The 22,973-nt window shown below is 43.0% G+C and overlaps 1 protein-coding gene across 1 annotated transcript in view; it reads right to left on the reverse strand.

The window, feature by feature from the left end:
• AK5 (adenylate kinase 5) overlaps positions 1-22,973 on the reverse strand; it is a 359,252-nt gene that overhangs the window by 78,927 nt on the left and 257,352 nt on the right. Inside the window, exon 9 of the mRNA XM_077450424.1 lies at positions 1,941-1,983. Within this exon, the coding sequence (XP_077306550.1) occupies positions 1,941-1,983 (43 nt within the window). The remainder of the gene's footprint in view (positions 1-1,940; positions 1,984-22,973) is intronic.

Consider the following 22,973-nt stretch of genomic DNA (forward strand, 5'->3'; position numbering starts at 1 on the left):
AAAACCAATTGTCACTTCTATTGGTCCCGCAGTAGTACGCGCATATCAAGCTCTTATGCCACGTACACACGATCAAAATTATCATTGCTCAAACGGGACTAGAAAAAGGAAGTTCAATACCGAGTAGCCAATAGCTTCCATCTCGTAGTTGAATCTGAGCATGCATGAGTTTTTGCGTATCGGAATAGTATACACACGATTGGAATTTCCGATAGAAAGCTTTTACATCGGGAAAATTGAGAACATGCTATCAAATTCTTGCTGGCGGGAATTCGGCCAGCTAAATTCCGATGGAGCATACACACAGTCGCATTTTCCGATGAAAAGCTCTCTGTCTTTTGCTGGCCGAAATTCCGATCGTGTGTACATGTAATTAAACAACATTCCTGTGCTAATGAAAACGCACTTTTGAATTTTTCTCACTTTCAATCTCAGTGACAATGGTCCCCAGGCCAAATAAAGAGAATGCATGCACTAAAACAGAAAGGGACAACAATAAAATGCCTACCCATTCTATACAGAACAAAAAAAATTATACAAAATTGGCTTTAGATACACTTGTTATATATACAATTATGTTACCATCATAAAAGGAATATGCCTTTAACTTTACAGTACAGTTGTGGCTACCCCAAAATGAACAAGCTGGTACTATCACACATGCTTGCACTGTGCCACCTACACATGATCTTGCCCCATTTAAGCCTCCCTATTGGTCTCTGAGGCCACCATTTACATTGCAAAAAAAAACAGTAGGGAAAGGTGGGGCAAGACAAGCAACAACCTAGATCAGTTTTTTTTTTTTACTTTTCAATCTGAAAACCCAAATAGGATTATTGTTACTATGTTGGAACCCAAGAAGAGATAGTTCACAAAAATGACAGAAAAACCAAATGTCCACATGTAAAACCTCTCTTCTTTATTTCTGGTATCTTTAGTTTAAATGACAGTCACAGGCTCTCTGCTCACTGAGTACTGAGAACTAAGTGATCAGTGTTCTATGATTGCTCAGTTCTCAGTCTTAGAATTGGGGGACAGATGCACCATCCACTTGGGGGAGTAAAGATGTTTTAGAATCCAGAACTTTTCTTTTAATAGTTACCAGGACACATAAAGAGGGGACACAGAGCAATAACAACATGACATACACTTTAATGCCCCATACACACAATCTGACTTACCGACAACAAAACCGTGGATTTTTGTTCGAAGGTTGTTGGCTCCAACTTATCTTGCACACACATGGTCACACAAATGTTGGTCAACGATTACGAACGTAGTGACGTACAAGACGAAAGTGGTATCTCCATTACGAATGCTAGTTTTTACAAGACTGAGCGCTTCTGACTCATACTTGATTCCAAGCATGCGTGGACTTTTGTGCGATGGACTTGTGTGCACACGATCGGAAAGTCCAACAACAAAAATTTGTTGGCGGAAAATTTGAGAACCTGCTAGGCAACATTTGTTGGCGGAAAGTCCGACAAAAAATGTTCGATGGAGCATACACACGGTCGGACTTTCCGCCAACAAGCTCACATCCAGCATTTGTTGTCGGGAAATCTGGTCATGTGTATGGGGCATTAGAGTTACACATACACTTTAAGAACTATAGGGTAGCCAACACTTTACTTTAAAGGGGAAAGGTTGAGTTAGATTGCATAAAGAAAAGAACAGTTATCCTTTGATGAATGAATAAAATAGGACTAGTGTCAGGTGTTTTTTCTAGTTGTAACATAACATGTAAAATAGGTTAAAACAAAAGGAAAGAATTTTTTTTTTAAATGCCATGAAAATCAAAATCGCCATAAGGCATGTTTCAGTTACGTCACTTTTAATGCAATGTAAGATATTCTATAAGCTTCTTCAAATCCTTTAATTGATTTTACTCTGAAACCAAAATCTTAAAAATCAGGTCAGATTTTCCACGAAGAACTTACCTCTTAGATATTCATCGCCGAAAAGATATGCAATTTCCTCATTCTGAGCAGCAATAATAAAAAAAAAAAAAAAAAGAGAGAATAAGGAAAAAGATCTGATTAAATGCAACAGACATCTTGGATATAATTCTGTGGATGCAACACAACGCCCAATACAGATTTATGACATAAGGAAATTACATTTGTGGAGCTCATACACTGCATTGCAACCTACAATAATTCTGTTAAATTTCTATCGTTTTTTTCTCTTGCAGTTGACATGCTGAGAGGTCAATCATTAAACTTCCATACTTTATGAATCAAAGGTATGGCCAAATGTATTTTCACACCCCTTTAAATTATGGGGATCAGGAGTTTTCAGTGAAGATTACAGTTAAAAGGGACATGTTTACTAAATTATCAAAACCCCCCCTACATGCACCCCAATCTAGCCCCCCAAATGTCCTTATTTTTTAGCATACACCTTGATGTTTACTTAGCTTACATACCCCCTCCAATTGTGGACTGTGATTGTCAATCAAAAACAATCAAATTTAACCATTGATTGTGGGAAATGAAAAATAAATTGTGTCTGGAACTTGATGGAAAGCAAAAAAATTGGCAAGTACATGGCCGATTGACTTTAGGGGTAGTGGGTTACATTTAGGCATTATGTTGAACACAAGGGTCTGTAAGTGGCGATAATTACTTTAGCTATGAAACATCAATAAACTGAGGTTGCAATATTTACCCATTTTGCTTAGACAACCCAGCAAAGCCTAATAGGCTGCTAAGAACAATAGCTTTTTTTTCTTTTTTTCATTTTAATCAGCCTATGTGGGACTAGAATGTGCAGCAAGTACAGGTACAGATAATAAAGTAGTTATTCCTGCGCTGCCTTTATTAGGTGATGGACCGTGGAACTGCTGCATACACCTGAATGGATCAGACCGTATCCAGCGAATTGTAACAGGGGGGTAGTTGGTGTCGCGCTGTTCTAATATAGAACACTGGTCAAGAAGGGGTTCAAGCCCATCTTCCTGACTCATAGATGAGATGGTTTGGAGTAGGGGAGTGTATAGTCCTAAATTGTTATAGCTATAATATTTATATGTTTCTTAATAAATTATACGTCTAATTCTATGTGGAGTGAGAGTACAGTAATGTAGAATGTCAGCTGAATGATGCAATAGTGATGTGAAAACCAAGGAATAAAAAGAGGAAATGAAATAAAAATAGAAAATTGCAGAATATAAGAAAATAACAGTAGATGAAAAAATTATCTATAAAAATAATAAAAGCACTACAGAGGTGTCTGTTCCTAGACTACAAGCGTGCAGAAGTAGTTCTTGTAAAAGGAACTACCGTATATACTCGAGTATAGGTCGATCCGAATATAAGCCGAGGCCCCTAATTTACCACAAAAAAAATGGGAAAACTTATTGACTCGTGTATAAGCCGAGGGTGAGACATGCCTGTCCATCCCTGTGTGTCCATCCCTGTGTGTCCATCCCTGTGTGTCCAGCCTACCTGTGTCCTGTGCCTCTTTGTCCTTCTGCAGCCTGTGTCCTTCTGCAGCGATCTGCATGTAAAAACATACGGCGGCCATGCCAGGATCGCCGCACCTCTTCTCCTCGTCTGTGACAGACGGCGGCCATTCCACTGTTCAAAAGCCGCGCCTCCGTCTGTGATAGGCGGAACACTCAATTTCCCAGCAGTCAGTGTTCCGCCTATCACGGACATCCTCTCATCCTCGTCCGTAGTATGAGGATGAGCGGATGTCCGTGATAGGCGGACCACTGACTGCTGGGAAATTGAGTGTTCCGCCTATCACAGACAGGGAGGCGCGGCTTTTGAATAGTGGAATGGCCGCCGTCTGTCTGCACGACACGCTGATCGGGTAGACAGACGGCAGTGACTCGAGTATAAGCCGAGGGGGGCACTTTCAGCCTAAAAAAAGGGGCTGAAAATCTCAGCTTATACTCGAGTATATACGGTATATGCTGAGTATCAACGTGATCAAAAGATGGGACTTGATATAATAAAAGTAAACACACTACAGAGTCAGCTGGTGACTTAAGTTGTATGAATAAACCAAATGATATAAAACAAAGTGTGAGGTGTGGACACATCCAACACCATCAACTGAGGGCCTCCAGAAATTAGTGTAATCAGAAAAGTGCCACGTGCTCAATAAGATAAGAATAGATGCATAACACTCACAAGGAATATTAATAAATAAATAATAAATGAATGAATTGAGAGTAAGTATTGAATCAAATAACTACACCCAATAGATCAATGTGATAACGCAATATAACAACAGAATAACAAGCAAAATATTTCAGTATGAAATGAGTAATAAGTAAAAAAAAAAAAAAAAAAAATTACTAATTTCATACTGAAATATTTTGTTTGTTATTCTGTCGTTATATTCCATTATCACATCGATCTATTATAGCCATCCTTATAACAATTTAGGACTATACACTCCCCTACTCCAAACCATCTCATCTATGAGTCAGGAAGATAGGGCTTGAACCCCTTCTTCACCAGTGTTCTATATTAGAACAGCGCGACACCAACTACCCCCCAAGTACAGGTACAGGCAGTGGACCAGTGGTGGGCAGAGCATGCTGGAACATGTAACTTCCGACATCTGCAGTGTTGGTGGTAATAAACTAAACTAGTACAGGATTTCAGACTGAACAGACTCTTCAAGAACACTAGCCAGATGTGACCGACAGCATGCACAATGTCATAAAATGAATCCTCATCTGTCGGGGTTTTGGCAGTCTCTACAGATCCTTCCATTACAGGATAAAGTAATTATATACAAATAGATTATTTGGCTCTATTCCTAAACCTTCTCCAATATACATCCTGCGGTGTAGACTTTGGCTAGCAGAACAATAGTACCTTGTTGCATGAAAAGAGCAAGTGAAGAATTAGCAGAACCTGAGAGCGAAGGCCCACCATTGTCCAAACTGGTCATACAAGGTCCAATTTTCACCATTAGATCATTTTAGTATTGCTATCCAAAATTGCAGCAGATAGGGGATGTAGGCTTGGAGCTAAGAGATCCTCAATGAGTCCCTGTTCTTTCAACTGTAAACTATGCAATTCATCATGAAAGAAGCTGTCTAACAAAAAAGAGCGGAGATGCACACAAACTGTCAGCTAATCATACATTTGTACATTGTGGAGGCACCTCTTCAATTGTGAGCATAAACCTGCAGCCCTGATTTTCCTTTTCTCCGGTCCCCATCGCCCATACATGTAAGTAAGTACCTGAGAATATATGCATTTGTAAGGAGCAATGCCTCGTGGGACATGTAGTCCTGGGCAGGAGAAGGAAGCGAGTGATTCTGAAGGCAGTTTTTTTTTACTTTGCTATAGGGGCGCTCCAATTATACATTGCAGCTTGTTATAGTTGCACTCTGAAGGCAGACAGAGCCAGAAGCGCTGGCGGGTGACCCCAGAAGAAGAGAATGAGGACTTCTCTGTGTAAAACTATTACACAGAGCATGTAATTATAACAAATTTCTTGTTTAAAAAAAAAAAAATTCAACGTTTACAATGATTTTAAGGGCTCTGTGCAGGGAAGGAAAGCAGCTGAACCCAGAGAAGCTGCAGGCCGATAGACTGGAGGTAATATAAGACTTTGCAATTACATTTAAAGTAAAAGTTTACCAGTATTGTGCATAATATTTAAAATTATTACATCCAGAAAAAAAGTCTCAGCTTTTAGTACTACTTTATTAAAAAATAATTACTGTATATCTCTCATCCACCCTTTATATCACTTAATGTCCGACTCCCAGTTAAAATACCCTGTATATCCGACTTCTGGGTATATATATATGTATATATACACAATATCTCACAGATGTGAGTACACCCCTGACATTTTTGTAAATATTTTATTATATCTTTTCATGTGACAACACTGAAGAAATTACACTTTGTTAAAATGTAATGTAGTCAGTGTTCAGCTTGTATAACAGTGTAAATTTGCTGCCCCCTTAAAATAACTCAACACACAGCCATTAATGTCTAAACTTCTGGCAACAAAAGTGAGTACACCCCTAAGTGAAAATGTCCAAATTGGGCCCAAAGTGTCATCTTCTTATAGCCTAGGCCAGTGATGGCGAACCTTGGCACCCCAGATGTTTTGGAACTACATTTCCCATGATGCTCTTGCACTCTGCAGTGTAGTGGAGCATCATGGGAAATGTAGTTTCAAAACATCTGGAGTGCCAAGGTTCGCCATCACTGGCCTAGGCCATCTTTATGTAGAGCAACAATTCTTTTTTTCAGATCCTCAGAGAGTTCTTTGCCATGAGGTGCCATGTTGAATTTCCAGTGACCAGTATGAGAATGAGAGCGATAACACCAAATTTAATACACCTGCTCCCCATTCACACCTGAGACCTTGTAACACCAACAAGTCACATGACACACCAGGGAGGGAAAATGGCTAATTGGGTCCAATTTGAACATTTTTCACTTAGGGGTGTACTCACTTTTGTTGCCAGCGGTTTAGACATTAATGGCTGTGTGTTGAGTTATTTTGAGGGGACAGCAAATTTGCACTGTTATACAAGTTGTGCACTCATTACTTTACATTGTAGCAAAGTGTAATTTCTTCAGTGTTGTCACATGACAAGATAAAATAAAATATATACAAAATTGTGAGGGGTGTACTCACTTTTGTGAGATACTGTATATCTTTTGTGGCCCCTGATGCTCAGGGATTCGTTGGGGGCCACAAAAGATATACATGTCCAAATTACCAGACGGGCTGTTCGAACCGGAACGCGGGCCACAATTGGCCCGCGGCTGGACTTTGGACATGCCTGCCTTAGACCAAATTATGAATTATTATTCACTACCCTGAATATGGATTTCGATCATTTACAAACTGAATTCTCCAAGTCTATATGTTTGAACTCAACACTTTTGCAAAGTCCAATCATACTAGATACACAGCCACTCCTTTGTCTAAGTTTTCGTCTACTTGTCATATAAAGAAATCTGTTTTTTTTGACAACTTCAGTCTTTAGTGAATCAATGCTGTCTATTGCTTAAACTAAAGTTATTTAGCAAAAACTTTTTATGTGATCTTTTATCAAACTCTCAACTATCTTCCAGACTAAAAAAGTTAAACCAACTGGTCTTTAGTGACTTTTTAAAGGCTTTTATCCTTTTTTAAATATAGGCACCATGCTGGCCTTGCACCCATCTTGTGGGACCAAGTCAGTCACTTAAAGAGTCTCTAAAAAAAGAAAAACAATGGCTTCGAAATAGCAGAACACAAATCTTTGAGGACATGTGCTTGTAAGCTATCTAACCCAAATGTTTTATTTACTTTTCTTTTGACTAAATGTTTCTGGACCATATCAATTTTGAGCCATTGGGGTTCCTTTGAGGCTATGTCAATACGTTTCCCTTTGTATACCTAGAATTTTGTTTGTTCGAGAAAAATTTCCACTCTGCTCCTTTGCATTTTATCATCACTATGGTTGAAATGATTTGACCCAACTAGCCATGGGCGTCCGCAGAACTTTTTTCAGGGGGGGCATAATTTTAGGGTCACCCATGCTTTTTCGACAATGTCATTATCACATTATCATGGTCAGAGACTGCAGACATAGTACAGTCCCTAGCATAAGTAGTGGATAATGGCCGACAGACCCTCTTACCAGACCCAGCGAAACTACAGCAGTGATCCCTCCGGCTTGCCGATTGCTCACCCTGGGTTCCCCAGGGGCGACCCTGGTCAGTAGTGTAGTATGTCTGTTCCCCGGCAGTGGCTCCGTCTTTTTTTCTCTGGCGGTGCTGGGCAGTATGCCTCTCTCCGGTGGCACTGGAAAGCATGGCTCTCTGTTGGCACGGGGCAGTGTAGCTCTCTCTGACTTCTGCCCAGCACACCCCTCGTTCTTTTTCCTGTAGCGCTCTCTCCCTTACCTTTTTTCCATGCTGCAGTATCTCAATCTCTCTCTTGATCGAGCTGTAGACTCCTCCCTGTAGAAAATGGGGCTGCCAATCTTTGGGACTACATGTCTCATGATGCTCTCCTCTACTAGTCTCCTTTGATTGGCCCTAAGTTGTGGCCAATAGGGAAGGAACGGAGTGGGCAGGAAGCTGGGCGGGGAACCTGGTGAGAGCTGTCGTCTCTTCTCCCTGACAGGAGAAAGGGAAGGTGACCGGGGGAAACCTGACAGCCCGCAGCTCGCCTTTCTCCTGTCACAGTGCCGCCGATTTCTCTGCTGGACTGAGCAGGAAAAAGAGCCCGCAGTCACACTACACTGATAGGGGGGCTTGACAGCACCTTGATGGTGTCACCCTAATAGTGATGGAACTGTGCTGAATTTAAGATCTGATCCCTGATTCCAGGGGGGGGGCACTTGACCCCCCTTGCCCCTACCTGCGGACGCCCATGCAACTAGCCATTAGTAAATGCAATGAACGTTATGAAAACAAAAAGCTTAAGAGTTCCACAGGAATCAATTTAACCACTTGAGGCCTGCCCACCATCAAATGACGGAGGAGCAGTGCGGCTCCCGTTCTGGGAGGATGTCATATGAAGGCACCCCAGAGCGGCCGCTCTGTGTTCCTAGGACACGTCGCGGCCCAGATCTCCGTAAACAGCCGATGACACGGCTCTTTAACTATGTGATCGGCTGTGTCTAATCACATGTAAATGCAGAAGTGGAGTTAATCAGCTCTTCTTGCCTCACACTGACAGTGTGTGTGGCGAGAAGAGCCGATCAGCAGCATCTCCCCGCAGGGGAGACCATGGCAGGTAATCAGGGCACTGATCATCAGTGCCCCGATTACAGTAAAGCCCCAGCAGTGCCCCGATTACAGTAAAGCCCCAGCAGTGCCCCGATTACAGTAAAGCCCCAGCAGTGCCCCTCAGTGACGCCAATCAGTGCCCATTAGTGACGCCAATCAGTGCCCATTAGTGATGCCAGTCAGTGCCCATTAGTGATGCCAGTCAGTGTTGCCTTTCAGTGGCCATCAGTGCCTGCTCATCAGTCCTGCCCATCAATGCCGTCCATCAGTGCTGCCTATCTGTGCTGCCCATCAGTCCCCATTAGTGCCACCTATCAGTGTCCACCAGTGCCGTATAAAGTGCCACCTATCAGTGCCCATCAGTGTGGCATATTAGTGCCTCCCATCAGTGCCCATAACTGCCGCCTCATCAGTGCCCATCAGTGCAGCCCCATCAGCACACATTAGTGAAGGAGAAAAAATACTTCTTTACAAAATTTACTGACAAACTAAGAAAAACTTTTTTTTTCTTTAATTTTCTGTCTTTTTTTTGTAGTAAAAAAACAAAAAAACAGCAGTGATTAAATATCACCAAAATAAAGCTCTATTTGTTTGAAGAAAATGAATAAAAATGAATTTGGGTACAGTGTTGTATGACCGCGCAATTGTCATTCAGAGTGTGACAGCGATGAAAGCTGAAAAATTTTCTGGGTGGAAAAGGGGGTGAAAGTGCCCTGTTTTGAAGTCGTTAAACTTGAACACCATATTGGCCCACCCTGGGCCACAGTTTAGGTGGCCTATGCAGAAATCTGGCCCTGCAAGTCTCCCCACTCTCGGAGCAGATACAGAAAAAAGCAACCATGTAATTAGCTGTAATAAGCTGTGATGTGGCAGTTTGGAAAACAGAAGAAAAACCTGAGAAAATAACTATTCTTTAATTACACGTCTATAGTAAGCTGTCCAAATTAGTTTGGATAAGCTTATAAAACCTTACATATAAACATAGCCAGCAATTAGAAGGTTTTCCAGATATAAAAAAAAAAAGAAAAAAGACACAGGGCTTTTAGGTGAATGAACTGACTTCACGAAAGATTACAAGAACACTTTGTTCTCAACTCAAATGGAGGCCATTTGATGGTAAGTGTACATAATCAAGAGCAGTGACTGAGCGCGGTGTGGTAGTAGAACTAATCAGAATTCAAAACAATTGTGTTTTTCACGAAGGTGCATGATAGGATGTTATTTTGGATATCTAGCGCAGGATAGAAGATGAAAGGAATAATCTGATTGCTGTGTCAATTCCTCTTTAACGAGGAACGTCACTCCCTCCCTCAGGTTAATTTTGCTTTTAAATCTCACTTGTCTTGTATGCTGGGTTGAGGTCAAATCATATACTCACCCACTCAGCGAAACTAGCATTGTCCTGCTGTAATCCGCTAATCACCCCACCGCATGCATGTTGTGTCCCATGCTACCGTCGTCCTTTCTTACATGTCTCTTCTGGGTACTTGCAATCAGTCCTTGATGAAGTGCCACCAGGTCCACCCTCCTCCAACCACTCTCTAAGCTTAACACACAAATTGCCACCACAACTTCAAATAACATCCAAACGTTTTTATACAAAGCAATCACGTCCTAGAGGAAGAGTGTGTCGTTTTGGGGCCATGCAGGACCCTTGTATCAGGCATGTGACAGCAGGTGCATCTGTCTCTGCTTTCTCCTCATTTGTCACATTTGACACTTTTTAGCCGTTTTCCAATTTTGTCTTTCTCTTCTGCCCTCCTTTGTCACTGTGCCAGTGCATTCCTCTTCATTCTATCCTTTTTTGGACAATTGGAGACGACTGGGCACCCTGACACCATAATGTGTTGGCGACCGTAGTGTGCAGATGCAGCTGGCGCAATGCATTCTGATTGCATAGTGATAGGCTCATCTGGCAACAATGATGGCAGAGATGGGGGATAGCGTGTCTCCAGTTGGGCTTATCTGACAGATGTATCTGATCAGGTGATGTGCTTTACTTTAATGATCGGGCACATAGTACTTGGCACCCAAAATAGAGCATCCCTTGTCAGTGCCCTTTTATTCCAGGTTATTTATATGCATGTGAAGCTATTTGGTAGAGGTATTTACTACTCTGTTTGCTTTCTAGTACTTTTGACAGGTTTTATGAAATCAGATGACATCAGAGGGTGGTTTCCCATACTTTATATCCCATTGGTGGATTGGTACCTTTTTTTCTTTTTAACAGGTATAAAGTGGATGGTACTTTAAATTCCTTTTCACTATTGTATGGACCTATCACATGCCTAATATAGGGAGAGGTCCTGCGTGGCCCCAAAACATTGCACTCTTCCGCTATGATGTGATCACTTTAAATTAAGATAATTGAACATATGTATATTAATCTGTCATATTTGCAGTATTCAGCTGGCATTTGATGTAGCACCCATCTACTTCATAGCCAATTCAAGCTTGTTGCTCTCAGTAAGATGATGCCTCCTGGGAGATCAATGTTAAATATCCTAGGAGGCTGCTGGAGTGGGTACAAGTCTGGAGGGAGAGGGGTGGGTCTGAACCAAAAAAAAGGTTTTGATTGCGGATGGTGAGGAGGGTTAAATAAGATCTGAAGTGCTTTAGGAGAGTAAGGCCACTTTCACAGTCACCGTCCAGGCTGTCTGCAATAGCCACATCTCTGTAATCCAGGTGGAGCCGGCGTCCTGACCAGCATGAATCTTTGGCGCTTGAGCAGGATCCAAACCGAGGGTTGAAGCGCAGCTGGGTACAACAGAAGGGGGCTGGAACACAGTGCGGGGTGGGATGGCGTCATGGGCGTGCTCGCAACGCGTTGCGGAGAATGTGCACTGGGGAGATGTAAGTATTAGTGTATATTTTTACTTCTACATTTATATGAACTTTATCTATAGATTACCATGTTAAAAGCTACTATTGTGTGTGGAGATAAATCCCAACTCTCTCCGCTAGATGGCAGCACTCATAGGGCGCATATAAAGGCTGCATCCAGCCAAACTCCCAAAGGAGCACGCATTGCTTACATCTCCCCAGTGCGCATGTTCCGAAACGCGTCGCAAGCACATCCGTGACACCATCCCACCCCTGCGCTACGTTCCAGCCCTCTCCTGTGGTCCCCAGCTGCGCTCCAACCCTTGGTCTGAATCCCGCTCGAGCGCCAAAGATTCCTGTTGGTCAGGAAGCCGGCTCCACCTGGAATAGAGAGACATGGCTACTGTAGACAGCCTGGACGGTGACTGTGCATTCTCACTGGACTTCATTGTGCCTAATAATAGATACCTCTAATGTGAGTTTTTAATGCTTTTTGTTTATTAAATACTAGAGTCTTCACTGAGAGACGCCTACGTTTTTCTCTTTCTTCACATGTTTGGAGCGTGCTTCAACTCCCCCTGCAAGGCTGCCCTGATACAGTGGACTGTTTTCTCACACAGAGCTGATTAGCTCAAAGGACTTCTTATGGACTTGTGTCACATTGTTTATACTACAGTCTGCGGCATTATATATTTTCACTAATAACTGGCTGTGCCACCCTTGACGGGAGCAACTGCAATCAAGCGTTTGCAATAACTGTCAATGAGTCTTTCACATTGTTGTGGAGGAATTTTGGCCCACTCTTTACAGAATTGTTTTAATTCAGCCACATTGGAGGGTTTTCGAGCTTGGGTGGCCTGTTTAAGGTCATTACAGCATCTCAATCAGATATAAGTCCAGACTTTGACTAGGCCACTCCAAAACCTAAATTTTGCTTTTAAACCATTCAGAGGTGGACATGCTGGTGTGTTTTGGATCATTGTCCTGCTGCATAAAGTGCGCTTGAGGTCACAAACAGCCTCCTTCAGGATTTTCCGGTGGAGAGCAGAATTTATGGTTCCATCAATTATACAGTAGCAAGTCATCCAGGTCCTGAAGCTACAAAGCAGCCCCAGACCATCACACTACCACCACCATGTTTGAATGTTGGGATCATGATCTTTCTGAAATGCTGTGTTAGTTTTACGCCAGATTTGACTTAGCATTCACCTCTTGCAGTCCCTGTACAGCACAGCTAAGTGCTGCATTGCTCATACGCTAACAAGACGCATAATGATAACAGGACAGAGCAGATGACAGATGACCTCACTGGTGTGCTACTTCTCCTTTCACTGTTCAGTCACAGATTTGGGAAAGGACAAGACTTGTTACACTAAACTGCAGCAGAGACAGGTCTCCCTCCCCTGCTGTGTGGCAGAGCCATGTAAATCTCAGATCTGGATGAACAGTAATAAATTCCTTTGGCGGGTAAAACAGCTTTTGTGTGTTTTATCTGTGTATTTAGCCATTTGCTGGGAGTTAGTTCTAATGCTGTTCTCAAAAATTCAGGCATAAAAAAAAAAAATTGTATTAAACTATCAGCATGAGAGCGGGTAGACAAAGGAAAAACATTTTCTGCCTGGTCTCCCGCGGGGTAACTTATTCGGTGGTGCACTTTTCACTGTTCCGTAGAATAAAACAGTTGGTATGATTTGATGTCACCTCCACTTACTGAGCATACGAAGGGTAAGGTGAGATTTTTAAAACGCTTAATGGCAGCATTGTAACTCTAGTGCAAAGCAAATGAACATCCTGAATTCAGAACACTCTTCTTCCCGTCTTCTTATTGAGCAGATAAGGCTAATGATTTTGTTTTTGTTTGCTAAGATCCACGTAATGAATATATTTACTTCCCGCTAAGGACTGCATCGATGTTTAGGATTGTCTATACCTACATGGACAGTTGTGCATGCAACCTTGGACCTTCCCTGTCACACAATGCTTAAAACCCAGTAAATAGTCTATGAAGCCTGAGCAACTTAAACTCAAATTCAGGAACAAGCACTGCTTGTAGTTAAAATATACAATTAACGATGTACATATACTGCAGCGGGGCGGCCCTTTAGTGCAAAATCACGTACCTATAATTGATTTTCTTTTATCGATTGGACACAGCGGGAGCCAATCGGCAGGTCCAGCGGAGCGGATGTCCGCCGCGACCCATCAATCGTTTTCGAGGCAGACAATACAGCGGTTTGCCAATGTAAACAAAGCAGATTGCCGTTCTGTGACAGGAAAAGACAGATCTTGTGTTTCTGCTAAACAGGAACACAGATCTCTGTCTTCTTACAGTACAAGCACCCCCCCCCCCACACACACACAGTTAGGAAGTACCCCCTAGGGAAACATTTAACCCTTTTATTGGCCCTGATGTTAACCCCCTCCCTGCCAGTGTCATTAGTACAGTGATAGTGCATATGTTTGTAGCACTGATCACTGTATTAATGTCACTGTTCCCCAAAAAAGTGTCACTTAGAGTCCGATTTGTCCGCCGCAATATCGCAATCCCACCATAAGTTGCTGATCGCTTACCATTACTAGTTTAAAAAAAAAAAAGTTGCATAAAAATATCCCATAGTTTGTAGATGCTATAACTTTTGCGCAAACCAATCAATATACACTCATTGGGATTATTTTTACAAAAATATGTAGCAGGATGCATATTGGCCTATATTGATGAAAAAATTTGATTTTTGATTTTTTTTTTTATTGGATGTGTTTGTATGGCAGAAAGTGTGGTGTTTTATAGCAGAAAGTAAAAAATATTGACCTTATATGAACAGATTACTGGAGTTTACCTTTACGGCGGCCATGTACATAGGACAAAAGATAAGTCATTATGGAAAAAAGATAAAAACAGAGGGCGCACTGGCCTAGTGCATTATCCAATGTAAAATTTATTGAAGATAAATACAATGTAACTACTCATAAGTGTAGGTAGTAAACAACTGATCATACAGACTACATTAATTACTTTGCAATTGCTGTGCAATTCTGTAATTGCTGACCCTCCCACAACCTGAGAGCCAAAGGTTCTTATCATATTAGAGATGGGGAGGAGTTCCTACTTTTGCATAGAGCAATGCTCTCAGATGGAACGATTTTTGTATGCACATACCATTAGAATCAGATTTGTTTAATAAGGCAACATAAGCTTACCTATATGAATGTGCTGCCATATAAGGGCATTGCTTTAAGTAGGAACCCTTCCCCTCTCTAATATGTTAAGAACCTTTGGCTCTCAGGTTGTGGGAGGGTCAGCAATTACACTGAAAGTATTTAAAGTGGTTGTAAACCCTTACAACACATTTTGACCTACAGGTAAGCCTAGATTAAGGCTTATCTGTAGGTCCAAGAAATATCTCCTAAACCTACACGGTTTAGGAGATATTTGCCGAAAGACAGGCAACGCTGTCTACGGTGCATGCGCCGTAGACAGCGGCGCGCAGGCGCACTGAGCGTGGCACCCGTCAACGCCGATATGCCACGCGTAGCGGCTCCCGTGCACATGAGCGGGAGTGACGTCATCGCGGCTTCGCCAAATGACAGCGGCGGAGCGGCGAGACCCTCCGAGAAGATGGATGCGCCGGACTACAGGGGACAGCGGTGACTTCGCTGGCTCCTGTGTCAGGTAAGTGACACATAATGGGCTACTATGCGATGCATAGTAGTCCATTATGCTTTACCTTTGCAGGGAATGAAAGAGGAAGTAAACCCATCAGGGTTTACTTCCTCTTTAATAGTCTGTATGATCAGTTGTTTGGCTCTGATAAAGAAGGACATCCTTCTAAACATGTCAGCCGACAAGGACCCTAGTGAGGTCCTCCTTGGGCTAGAGGCTTTGGCAAAGCTGGGAGATTGTAGCCACTTGATGAACGATTTTACTACCTACACTTGTTGAGTAGTTACATTCTATTCATCTTCAATAAATTTTACGTTGTATAATGTACTAGGCCAGTGCACCCTCTGTTTTTATCTTTTTTTTATAGTGTTCTGAGGACAACCCCAGTCCTAGAGGGCAGCAAGGCTGTGTAGTAATATCCACCTGTGACCGTAGAGTTCTCTGCCGATTCGGACTATCATACCAATGCGCTGGAGAATGTCGTTGTTCATGTTGGTGGAAGAGAAGTGATTGCGTTTCAAACATCCTTCACTTACTGCCTTGTTTCCTATGATCAGCACTAAGCTGGCACTATATTTACTAACAAAGAACAACTTCGGAATATCTGACCTTTGAAGTGTCCAGTGGGAAAACTGTTCTTCCTTCAGCAGACAATGCTATGCACTAATGAGCTCTATGCTACTATGTCAGCAAAAATTTCCTATCATTATTTCCATCCTCATCTATTGCTCTGTACACAGCTGTGCTAAAAAAATATCATTCTTATTCTCCGATCTCCATTTAGCAAGTTCACCCAATAGTTTTACACAAATGATTGGGTTATTTAAAAATGAACCCAAGTCTAAACAAAAAACTTTTCATTAGTTTCTTATGGCAGAGCAATTTAGATTTCTAAATATAACCTACTGGCAATAATATCTCCGTTTCTGAAGCTAGGAAGGGTACTAATATGCAAATTAGTTGATCTCTTACCCAGAATAATTTGTTGCACCTGTCCCGACTCCCCATGCTTACTATAAGGTCGTTGGGAGTCAATGGGAGCCATGGTGAGTCTCTATGCCCACCCCCACCACTACATTATGGCCGATACAAGATGTATAGGAAGGACTGTTCTGATGAAAGCCTCTTTCACACGGGCAGATGGCTTTACCGCCCCTTCGAAAAGCGATTTACAGTGAAGGAGGTTTGCAGACATTTAAGAGGCGATACTGCAACCTCCTGAATGGCTGTTTTTTATTTAATCCCAAAGGAATTTTACATTGAAATACCATTCTGCAACTGATTTGCAAGCATTGTGTGTGTGTGGCATGATTCCACTGACTTCAATGGGCAAGTTTGGCAAGCAGCACTGCGTTAAACTGAGTTAGAATTATCTGCCACACTGAAAATTGAAACATCGCACCTATGTGCACATATGAATGATGCGGCCTATTTTCATACTCTTGCAGAGCAGTGTGGACTGTTTAACATACACTAGATTCACATGGTCATGCCATGGTTGCCTGGTCTTCACCTGTTTGCTGTCTCTGGTTTGGATGGGACTCCACACCTCAGCCTCGGGGGAGATGATCATCCTTGTCCCGTCTTCCCTTGGATCCAAGGTTGGGTGCCACCTTTGGGCCGTATTGTAAGTTACACACCTTTATTTTAAGAGATTGTTCCTCGTTTAATGGATATCCTCTATTTATAGATAATATTGATTTAATTTCAGAGCATTTTACTCCTGATGATTGGCATGAGCCATGAAACGTGCGTCGAATTACATTGAGTTTCACCGTGAGCAATTGAGAATTTTTATGAATGGCTGAGTGTTTTTATGTAACTGTAATGCTGATTATGTTTTATCTTATTCTGTATAACATTTATATATTCTTACAAGTGTAAATTGTAGTATATTGTGTCCTATATTTACAGATTGACATTCTCTATAACGAGACTTATTATTAATATATAATTTTATAAATTAATTGAATAAGGTATCCATTCAGTGATCTGCCTCACTCAAAGTCCCATTCCTTTGTTTTTTCTGCTGTTTAACCTGTGTGCACATACTTAAGCAACTGCTATGGATGGTCAGGGGCCACAAAATGCAGATCAACTGCCAGGATTTTACTGCCCCTCCAACCGCCAGAGGAGAAGGAGGTGATCTTGCCACCTCCTGAATGCCAACATGCCAAGGTAAAGTGGCTGCACTGCAAAGCGTAGCATTCCACCCATGTGAACAACTTGAGCAGCTGACATGTCACATTGCAGGTAGGTGGTCGGTGGCAAAAAAACACTGTTTTTACAGCCCCTCCTAGCCCACTGTGTGCACATAGCTTTATTCAGGAGAACAGAGATTTTTTTTTTTTTTTTTTGTTCCGATGGCAAACCTGTTCAGCTATGTTTCTGTAAAGAGAAGGAAAAGCCAAGTGCACTTAGGTGAGATTGATGTCATCATTGTTCTGGCAAGAATGCAGAAGAGCCCAAATGTCGCAAGATGATGCTACTGCACAGAACGTCTTCTCCCCATTTTTTTGGGCAACACTGCATTCCCCAGGATATTGTGAGAAGGAGGATGACTTAATCTTCTGCCATACAGAAGCTAGGGGTAAAAAGGTTTATTTATGAAATAACTTTTCTCCCTCAGGGATGCGGCCTGATACTTTAAGTGGACCTTTTACTATAATTGTCTGCTTTAATGTGCATTGTCAACACATTCCAATGGGCTGCCTTAAAGAAATGCACATTTATACACAAATACTGCACATTAGCACACATGCATTACTGCAAAATAAATAAAAATATAAGCAGTTTTCTTTAGTTCCTATGTCTAAAGAGAGGATTTGAGACTTGGTCCAATTAATCTGCATGCGTGAGTACACACCAAATTGTTCAATGTGTTGTAAAGCATTAGAGAGAAAAACCAACATCTCCCAGTTAAAGGAGCATGTCATCTGCATATAAACCGATAACTTCAGTCATTGGACCCTCCTGAAGACCTTTGATATTTGGGTGCCCTTTAATGGCGATGGCGAGTGGCTCTACAGCCAGCGCATAGAGTAGTGGGGATATAGAGTAGCCTTGGTGGGTGTTTCGGGAAAAAAAAATAGGGATCCGAGACCCTGCCATTGACCTGGATCCTAGCAGTGGGGGCTTGGTATAGAATTTGGAGCCATTTAATAAAGTTCGGGCCAAAACCAAACTTCTGCGGACACTCCCACAAATATCACCACTCCACGGAGTCAAATGCTTTGGCGGCATCTAAACTATCACGAGTGGACTGGAGGTTCATGAAGAGTCTGAGGTAGAAGGCAGTGTTTTTGTTGGGCATGAACCCCACTTGATCAGTGTGTATTAGACTCAGAATGACCTTGTTTAGTCGCTGGGCTAAGATCATGGCTAGGATTTTAACATCCAATTAAAGAAGAGATATGGGGCGATAGGACTCAGAAAACAAGGGGTCTTTCACGGGCCTCAGTATCAATATTATGACCATAGTGACGGGGAGAGTAGCGAAGTTAAACATGTAGGTGTACAAGTCACGCAGGTTGGGGACAAAGACCTCACTAAATTGATTATAGAATTCTAGTGGGTCTGAGCTGGGCGCCATTGAGGGGGGAAGATGTGCTTGTGCTTCTTCAATACAATCTGTAGTGATTTATGCCTCCAGAAGTGTAAGCTGAGAGGGAGTTCATGTGTTCATGAGTTCATGTGGGGAACTCAACACCCTGCAGAAATGCAGACAACTCATCTTGAGAATAATTGGCAGTAGAGGAGTAGAGAGCTGAATAGAACACTCTAAGCTCCTGGGCCACAAGATCAGGGTCAGAGACCTGAGCCCCTGAGGCTGTCTGGAGAGTAACCACCACAGGGGGTTTGTGATCAAGGTGTGCCATATAGGCCAAAAATGTACCTGGCCTTTCACCATGTTCAAAAATGCGCTGTTTACTAAAGAAAATGTGTTGTTTGGCCTTCTCAAAATAGAGTTGGTAGTTGAGTCGTAATCTGCATTCATACAAGAATGACGGGAGAAGGGTCAGTCTGAAAGACCTGTTATAAGGAGCCCTGATGTTCCTCTGCCTGCTGAAGTATCAGTTTGGAGGAGGTCTTATGTCTGTTAATGTGAGATGTCAATACCATACGGGCATGTAATTTAAAAGCTTCCCACACCATTCCTACGGAAGCCAAATCTTGGTTTGTATGAAAGAGGAAGATCAATTCTCTCTGGATACCTTCCAGGTATGTGAGGGCAGAGCGCAAAAAAGGGGTTCAGCCTGCAGATGGGGACAGCGGGGGGAGCCGATATGCATAGGGTGGTCCAACAGGGAGCGTGATCTTGAAAGTACAAGAGTTACAAAACCAGCATCTAACATGTCAGGCAAAAGAGTGGGTGTGACAAGAATGTAGTCAATATGAGACATGGCAGAATGTGCTGGCGTATAACAGGAGTATCTAACTGAGGTAGGGTATTTATGCTGCCAGATATCTGTCAAGGCAAACTCCGAAAGAGATCTCTCAAATCTAGTGGAGGACTGCATGGCATTTGAGGTACTGGAGCAAAATTTGTCAAGGTTAGGGTTAATTACTGCATTAAAATCCCCCAGTCAGACAGCAGCTACCATGGGATGCTGAGCCATAAAGGCAACACCATCCTGCAACACTGCAAATCGGAATGGCGGGGGATAAAGAATGCCGTGAGAAATAGTTCTAAGCCAAAGATAGTGACATGCAAGAACAAAAACCGGCCCTGGGGGTCCGACTGCAAAATACATTGGTAACACAAATGGCATGCATTTATGGAGGAGCTGCAGGAATCCCATGAGAGACACTGCCAGATCAAATGAGTAACACACACAGAAGAGGTGGACATTGAGTGGGTGGGACTAGGAATCATATCGCACTAGTGGTAGAGAAGTTCTGTGGACATGTCAAAAGTACAGCAAAATAACAGAAAAAAAACAATGAAGAAAAAAAAACATACAAGTCTTAACAGCACTGGACCAGTGCAACTGAACAAATAAAACACTGCCCACCATGGTCCTTGGGGCAGGCGTTGGCCAGGGAAACAGGCCTTGAAGAGTCAGGGGTAGCAACCAAAATTGGAAGGGTAGCATGAGGACAAGGTAGTTTATTAGGGTCCGGGGGTGAACAAATACTGAAAAGTACACATTGTGCAGGGAGGGTATACCTCCATCAGCAGGTAAGAGGTAGGTGAGGAGCTTCAGGTGGAATAACACTGTAATGGGGGAATGCAGGAGCAAACATAAGAAGTATAGTGAATGAGGGGGGTAAAGAGGTGGGGGGAGTCTCAAAGTTATCGGGGGAAAATAACAGGGGATCAGGGGATCTTGCGGGCAGTACCCAACTAACGTTTTCCAAGCTTAGGGAAAATGCTGTAGGACAGCTGAAGCAAAGAGTCCTCGGAGGCAGCACACAGGAGATTATGGAGAAGCCAGTCACAGGGGAACTCAGGCGGGCACCGGGCCAGCCTCGTTGCGGTTTTCCAGCCATGAAAGAGCTGATTCCAGGTCCTCAAAGAAATTATCTTTGCCATCTCTCTCCATCCGAAGGCTCGCCAGGAAGAGCATGGTGTATATTAGTTGGTGGGTCTGGAAGTCGCAGTTTGACCCCGCTGAACTGCGCCCTCTTCTTCTGGACTTCAGCAGAAAAATCGGGCACACGGACACATGCACATTATAGAAAGGGATGTTGCCCTTCACACGAGTGAGCCTCTGGATAGCATTCCGGTCATGGTAATTGAGAAATTTGGCGATGAAGGTGCGTGGACGTGCACCATTAGGTGGGGGTCTCGCAGCCAGGCTGTGCACATGCTCTACCACAAATGTGGAGGAGAAGGCCTCTCTGCCAAAGGTCTTGATCAGCAGGTTCTCAAGGAAAGTACGAGGGTTGGAGCTTTCGGCCTGGTCAGGCAGGCCCGCAAAGAACAGATTACACCGCCGAAGTCTGTTTTCCATGTCATCCTATTTGTGCAGGATGGATTTGAGTCAGTTTTATAGCTGCTCAGCAGTCACCTGTAATGTAGGCAGTTCATCTTCCACGTGGCCAATGCGGCGCTCTGTCTACGACACTCACTCTCTGTTTATGGAGTTTCTGCCGTATGAGAGAAATGTCGACCTTCACCTCCTCGATTTTCGAGGTGAGTGTCGATTGACACAGGGAAATTGCCTCAAGCGCCTTAGCTGCGTCTCCAGTGTCAGGGTTGTCTTTCAGGATGGGAGCGGCGGCATCTTCTCCCGCTTAGTCCAGCTTCTTGCGTTGGTATTTGTGTTGGATAGTTCCCCATGATCTGTGTTAAGGATTCATCTGAAGCGGAGCTCTCACTCTGCACTCCGTGCAACATGCCACTCCAGGCTACGCCCCCATAAGCCGTTTTCTAAAATGCAACTATTATTACAGCTTGGGTCAACCGCTATTTTTTTTCCGTCAGTGAGTCAGTAGCAAGAATTAAGTATCCAGCTCCATCTTCTATCCACATCTATTATAAAGAGTGGGGTTGTGTAAGGTTGAGCTGAACTGGCCTGGGTTCAGCAAATGTTCTGATATCTATATCCTAGCAACGATTAATGCTGGGCAACCCATTGTGGCTGAAATGTAGGTGGGCACATCATACCAACCAATGAACTGTGCTTTTGCCTACATCTTAGCCACCAATGACGTCAATGATGTCTATGATGTAGGCAAGCGCACAGTTTATTGGTTGTTATTGTACACTATATTGCCAAAAGTATTGGGACGTCTGCCTTTACACGCACATGAACTTTAATGGCATCCCAGTCTTAGTCCTTGGGTTCAATATTGAGCTGGCCCACCCTTTGCAGCTATAATATCTTCAACTCTTCTAGGAAGGCTGTTCACAAGGTTTAGGAGTATGTCTATGGGAATGTTTGACCATTCTTCCAGAAGTGCCTTTGTGAGGTCAGGTAATGATGTTGGACGAGAAGGCCTGGCTCGCATTCTCCGCTTGAATGCATCCCAAAAGTGTTCTATCAGGTTGAGGTCAGGACAAACTTGTGCATCCATGTCTTTATGGGACTTGCCTTATGCACTAGTCCAAATCATTTGGTTGAGGGGGGATTAAACCCCCCTATCATTTTCAGCCAAGGAAGCTGCCATCTTTGCCTCTGTTTAATTTACAACTGCCATGATGCTGCACATGTGATCAATTATGACACCAGCCATTGGATGGTTTGACAGTTTGGTTGAGAGCACAACCAATGGGAGTGTTACATTTCTGGCACGCGCCGGAAATGAAACTGTTTTATGGATGGGTTTACGTCAACTTTAAGGTGTGAGCATACCAAGACATTTTTGGCAATTTCATGCTCCCAACCTTGTGGGAACAGTTTAGGGATGGCCCCTTCTTGTTCCAACATGACTGCGCACCAGTGCACAAAGCAAGGTCCATAAAGACATGGAAGAGCAATTTTGGGGTGGAGGAACTTGACTGGCCTGCAGAGAGTCCTGACATCAACCTGATAGAACACCTTTGGGATGAATAAGAGCGGAGACTGCGAGCCAGGACTTCTCGTCCAACATCAGTGCCTGACCTCACAAATGAGCTTCTGGAAGAATGGTCCAACATTCCCATAGACACACTCCTAAACCTTGTGGACAGCCTTCCCAGAAGAGTTGAAGCTGTTATAGCAGCAAAGGGTGGAACAACTCAATATTGAACCCTATGGACTAAGACTGGGATGTCATTAAAGTTCACGTGCATGTAAAGGCAGGTGTCCCAATACTTTTGGCAAAAATCTGGCTAGGATACA

This window comes from Lithobates pipiens, unplaced genomic scaffold (assembly GCF_037356315.1).
Source record: "Lithobates pipiens isolate NorthernLeopardFrog02 unplaced genomic scaffold, aLitPip1_a1.2 Scaffold_23, whole genome shotgun sequence".
Classification (NCBI taxonomy): domain Eukaryota; kingdom Metazoa; phylum Chordata; class Amphibia; order Anura; family Ranidae; genus Lithobates; species Lithobates pipiens.